General features: G+C 39.7%; 1 protein-coding gene across 1 annotated transcript in view; it reads right to left on the bottom strand.

Annotated features, from left to right (window-relative positions):
- Positions 1–2,178: 2,178 nt before the first annotated feature.
- LOC102255795 (TATA box-binding protein-like protein 1) overlaps positions 2,179–5,946 on the bottom strand; it is a 12,720-nt gene continuing 8,952 nt past the window's right edge. Inside the window, exons 3-5 of the mRNA XM_014542383.1 lie at positions 3,732–3,923; positions 3,421–3,570; positions 2,179–2,298 (exon numbers count right to left, since the gene is read on the bottom strand). Coding sequence (XP_014397869.1) covers positions 2,179–2,298; positions 3,421–3,570; positions 3,732–3,923 — 462 coding nt within the window. The remainder of the gene's footprint in view (positions 2,299–3,420; positions 3,571–3,731; positions 3,924–5,946) is intronic.

Raw genomic sequence — 5,946 nt, 5'->3', positions numbered from 1 at the left:
GAGGGGTCCCAGATTGGAGAGGGTGCAGGCTGGGCTGAGGGACACCCCTCCAGTGCATGAATTTCATGTACTGGGCCTCTAGTATTTTTATAAAAGCAGCCCAGGGTCCATGGTCATCAAAAAAGAAGGCCCCTATTATTTTGTGGTTCTATCATCCTAAATGTGTGGTATCTATCTTATGAGCCAAGATGTATGCCCCAGGTCAATTTACCATATCTGCATTCCAGCCAGCAAGAAAAAGAAAAGTAGAAGAAAATGCAGCACAGGATGAACATTAGTGTACCTTAAAGAAGTTTCCTAGAAACTGCTACATAACATGCTTACATCCTATTGGCTAATTTTAGTTCATAACTAAACCTAGCTGAAAAGGAACCTGAAAAAATACAGATTTTGAGTGACTCTGTGCCTAGCAAAAAATTATATTACTACAAAAGAAGGGGAGTGTATATATTAGGATCAATTGCAACAGCTCCATCACCTTGGCTTCCTCACCACTCACATGCACCCAGTCTTCCCCTGTAGAAAGGCAAGCAAACAAACACCAGATTCCCGTACATTGTGTGCCAGTTTATATTAACTATGTCTTTTATTGTCTATATTCTGATGCTTTGACATCAGGGTCCTTGCTGACCCTGGAGGGCCTGACCCTTCCAGGGTTAGCCAATTCCTAGAGACAGCGAGCAATTTACTTACATTGTGCCTTTCACATGCAAACTGACTGATCCACCCCAACACTTCCCTTGTTGGGTGTCCACACTCAAGACCACTGTCCACCTGGTCTGAGCACCCCAGGGCTAGGTAACAGGCAACCAGGGATAGCCCCTATGCCCCAAAGCCTGCTGAATTATTCAAACTAGCCAGTCATGAGACTGCTCACCCCGCCCTGCCTGATCCTTCCCACAGAAACTGCAATAGAGGCCTTTGCCGACAGTTCCCACTTCTACTTCCCGGCTGACCCTGGAGCTTCCCTGTGTGGCCTCCTGTGACTGGTGTTTTCTCTCCTCTTGGGATCTGTGAGTAACAACCTGTTTTTCAAAGACAGTGGTCTCCTGATCTGGAGGCCTTGCCATACTTAAATAAAAATGAAACCTTTTAAAATAAAACATACTTAAATACAAATATTTTAAAGCATAGTTCAAAGTCCAGCATCTCTGGGCCACACACAGCCTTTTTCTCCAGTACAGATAAGTGCCTCATGTTCTGGTGACCTGGGTGCAAAAGGCAAACTATCTCCCCCAACACATCTGATATATAATGTTGGGTAAGAACAGGGTAATCACAATAAAAATTCCAGTTAAAAAACCCAGTTAAGGGAAAATAGGAAGCATCCATATCAATCTCTGGAGACAGAGTAGGAGAATTCTCTTCTATCAGGAGGATATGTTTCCTGATTAGCCCATCTAACAGCCCCTGTGGGGGACATAAAATAATCCAGTCAACAACCTCCCATTGCAATACAGAAGAGAGAACACAGTTTAACACTGAGTAAACATTAATTAATTACATGCATGACAGGTAGAATAAAAGTGTCTACAAAGTCTAGATTGAAGTTCAGACTTTTGTATAAAAAGTAGGAGAAAGAACAATTAAACCTTTTCTTATCTGCTGTGATTGTTTCCAGTACCCCTCAAGAGGGACTTGGAAGCTCATTTTGGAGGTATTTCATGGCCAAGGATCAGAGAAGATTCATGACCTTGCATTATAAAATGAAAGTTTGGACCTCCTATATGAAAACCTATTATATTTTCAAGAAGATACCCTAAGTAGTGTAGAGAAGAATTGCCCCCTTCAACCAAGATTCTGCTCTCTGGGTGTGAACATGTGTTCATTGCACTCTGTGCTCCCTGGATCTGCCCTCTTGGGAAGGGAGGAGATGGAGTGCTATTTTGCATGTTGTCTTTTTTTGGCTGCCTCAGAAGGGGTCACTGGAGAATGTTCCTTTTCACGGATTGACACACTTCCAGGTAGGCCAGATTTTGGTTTTTGAGAGCTGCTAAAAATTGAGCAATTCAGGCTATTTCTGGCCAGTTTTCTTAGTAATTTAATATCCTCAAAAGTTTAAGCTTTCCATCTATTTGACTTTAGTCAGTTTCTTGTGCAAATAACCACAAATGAAAATCTGTCTAGATAAAGTTTTGAAACTGAAGACTGAATTAACAGCCTCTGTGCTCTGCCCGTCTACTTTTCTTTCAATATGATGGTGGCTTTCTTGAGGCCATCTGGTGATTTAAGTGGGAAGATAAAAACCTCAATTTGACGTTGCTGCTGTGAAGGCTCCTGTTGTCCAGCAGAGATAACCTAAAGGAAGTGGCTTAAAAAATTTGTGGCCACAGGCTATCTTTCAAGTCACTGCCTATGACATTGTGAGTTTGGGCTGTAGAAGCAGTAGGCATTTCAGCTCAGAAAGTCTAAATGACTCTCAGTGTATTTGGATTGTAGAACACAGGCAAAAAGAGTCTCACTTTCCAAAGTTATCCCCTTCATCTCTGCCTATAGATAAGCTAGCTACCATTGCAGTTAACTTCTCTCATGTAAGACTTTGTTGAAAGTGTCAGAAGTTGCTAATACATATAAGTATTCTGAATCTTCCTTACTGATATGCCCTTGGAAGACATGTGGTATAACCTCATAGGCAAGGCTGAACCTGGGGTGAGGGTAGTGAGACACTTGCCTCAAATGCAAAATTTAAAGGGGCACAAAAACCCCTCAGTAATTAAGATAAAGATAAAAAATATCAATGTGATATTTTTAAAGATAAAAATTTATGTAAAATATCCAGGATGTACAAAATATCAAAATTTTAGATGAAGGCAGGATCAGCATTGCTGATTTTTCTTTTTGTCTTGCACAGCATTGCTAACAGTTTGTGGTTTTGCCAATTTATCTTGCAGATGAAATAATAGGAGTCACCAGCTTTCCAGTCTGCAATATTGTACCCTTGTCATCTTCAGTCACACGGTTTTAAAAACAACTTCCTCTAGAATCCCACTCCTGGTACCACATTGTATAATAGTTAATATTATGTTGGTTATTGTAAATTGTGCTGCTAAGAACATAAGGGTGCATATATACTTTCTGACGAGTGTTTCATGTTTCTTAGGATATATTCTTAGAAGTGGGATGACTGGGTCAAATGGGAGTTCCATTTCTAATTTTTTGAGGAAACTCCATACTGTTTTCTTTTTTTATTAGTTAAGGTATTACAAATGTGTCCTCATCCCCCCCATTCACCCCCCACCCCCTCTCCCCCCCCCCCCCCCCCCCCCCAAAAAAAAAAAAAAAAAAAAAAAAGCAAGAACCAGTGGTCCAACGTGTTTCAAAAAGACCAAGGAGAAATATTTCCTACCATTTCACTTGCCCTATCAGCAGTCCTCTCAACCTATGCCTCTCCCCAGTATCTAGAGGGCAAAGGGGCTCTACCTGCCTTTTACCTTTCTGCTCAGTGATCAGGTGCTGCACGATGACATCAGTCATGCTATCCCTGTATGCATACCGGTCCTTATAGAGCCCATGGACAGTGCTGAAAATAAGCTGGTAGAAGGAAATGGTGCCATCCTGGCAGCCTACCACCTGCAGGGAAAGAGAGGTGTCAATTCCCAGCTTTCTGTGGAGAAAGAATCTACCTTCCCATTTGTCAGAAAAAAACATCAATGATTTGACTGGCTAAGCAGGCCTGATGTTCAGTTCCTACTCAGACAATGGCCCAATAAAAATGAACTTCCTCTTCTTACCACATAGTTGGAATCGGGCTTCACTTTACAAGTCCACACCCAGGAGTTCTGCTCCCCAACAGTCCCGAGCCGCACTCCATCCTTGGTGAAAAGGGATACTTGCTTGTCTGACCCCCCCAGTAAAATGTACTCCCCTTTAGTAAAGTAGCTGATGCAGCAAGGGTCAAAATTCAGTGGCCGATCCTTCCCAATCTGAGGAAAGAGAACATACACTAAAGGAAAAAACAACTTCTGAATCCTGAAACTCAATAAATGTTAGCTATTATTACTATTATTATTATTAAGCCAGATCCCTTTAAATGTCAAAAACACTTAAGATGCCAAAAATACACAAATTACACCTAAGCCTAACACAAAAGTGTAGGTTTGATTTACTTCATCATCCCACATTTAATTCTAAATCTTCCCAGAATTAAAAGATACTTACACAAGAAAACAATTTTACTGTTCCAAACAAGTTGGGGGTTACTTTCTCAGAAGACTGAGGTTGCTTATCTGTCAAAAACTCTGGGCCACAACATGAACACAATATTTACCATGGCCCTGACTACCATATTGAGCTTTTTTTATATTTTCACTATAGTAGCAAGACCCCATTTCCACCTAGCATAGTGTGGTTAGATGTTCCAGGAAACTTCTAATACCCATCCTCAGTGCCAGATACACAGTAGATGTGCCAATAAATATTTATTAAATGATTATGGACATACATTAAGTGGATGAATACTAATAGATAGGACCAGGGAAACTGGATGCTAGATAATTAAAATGATGGTTCTGAGAAAACAGCCATAGGAAACTGAGAAAATTCTTTATTATATACAACCTTTATTTTTACTTGACTACCAAAGAAATAAGCAATGGTAAGGTGAGGCAGAAGAAATGGCTCCAAAGTTAGGCTAAACATACCTAAAACCCCCACTTCTGACATGATAAGTTTTGAGAAATAAAGATGCTGTTAAACAAAAACCTCCATTGAAATGGCTGCATTTCTCATTTGCTTGGCTGTGGTAGTAAGCCATCCCCACCACCTTCACTTGATATCTGGTATTGAGATCCCACCTACTTTGTTCTTCTTTCTCAGGATCGGGGTCTTTTTTTATTCCAGATGAATTTTTGGAGAGTTCGTTCTAGATCTGTGAAGTATGCCGTTGGTATTTTAATGGGAAGTGCGTTGAATTTATAGATTGCTTTGGGTAGTATGGACATTTTGATGATGTTGATTCTACCAATCCATGAACACGGTATGTTCTTCCATCTGTTTATGTCTTCCTCTATCTCTTTTTTCAGTGTCCTGTAGTTTTTTGCATATAAGTCTTTTACCTCCTTAGTTAAGTTTATTCCTAGGTATTTTAATTTTTTTGGTGCAATGGTAAATGGGGAAACTCCATACTGTTTTCCACAGTGGCTATGCCAGTCTGCATTTCCACAAGCAGTGTACTAGGGTTCTCTTTTCTCCACAGCCTCACCAGCAGTTGTCTTTGATTGATTTGTTGATGATAGCCATAATGACAGGTGTGAGGTGATACCTCATTGTCATTTCGATTTGCATCTCTGAGATGATTAATGACTTTGAGCATTTTTTCGTATGTTTCTTGACTTTCTGTATGCCCAGTTTGGAGAAGTGTCTACTTAGGTCATTTGCAAATTTTTAAATAGGATTGTTTGTCTTTCTATTGTTAAGTTGTATGAGTTCCCTATATATTTTGGAGATTAACCCCTTATCAGATTATCATTGGAAAATATGTTCTCTTGTTATTTTGATGATAGTTTCTTTTGCAGTGCAGATGCTTTTTATTTTGATGTAGTCCCATTTGTTTATTTTCTCCTTAGTTTCCATTGTCTTAGGAGATGTATTGGTAAACATATCGCTATGAGAGATGTCTGAGATTTTGGTGGCTATGGTTTCTTCTTCTTCTTTTATGGTTTCACATCTTATATTTAAGTCTTTTTTTTTTAAATATATTATTTTTGTGTATGGTGTGAGTTGGTGGTCTAGTTTCATCTTTTTGCATGTATCTGTCCAATTTTCCCAACACCATTTATTGAAGAGACTGTCTTGACTCCATTGTATGCTCTTGCCTCCTTTGTCGAATATTAATTGGGCATAGTGGTTTGGGTCGATTTCTGGGTTCTCTATTCTATTCCATTGATCTATATGTCTGTTCTTGTGCCAGTACCAAGCTGTTTTAAGAACAGTGGCTTTGTAATACAG

The sequence above is a fragment of the Myotis brandtii genome, unplaced genomic scaffold (assembly GCF_000412655.1).
Source record: "Myotis brandtii unplaced genomic scaffold, ASM41265v1 scaffold300, whole genome shotgun sequence".
NCBI lineage: Eukaryota > Metazoa > Chordata > Mammalia > Chiroptera > Vespertilionidae > Myotis > Myotis brandtii.
Note: the sequence above shows the minus strand (reverse complement) of the source record. Positions and strands in the feature narration are given on the sequence as shown.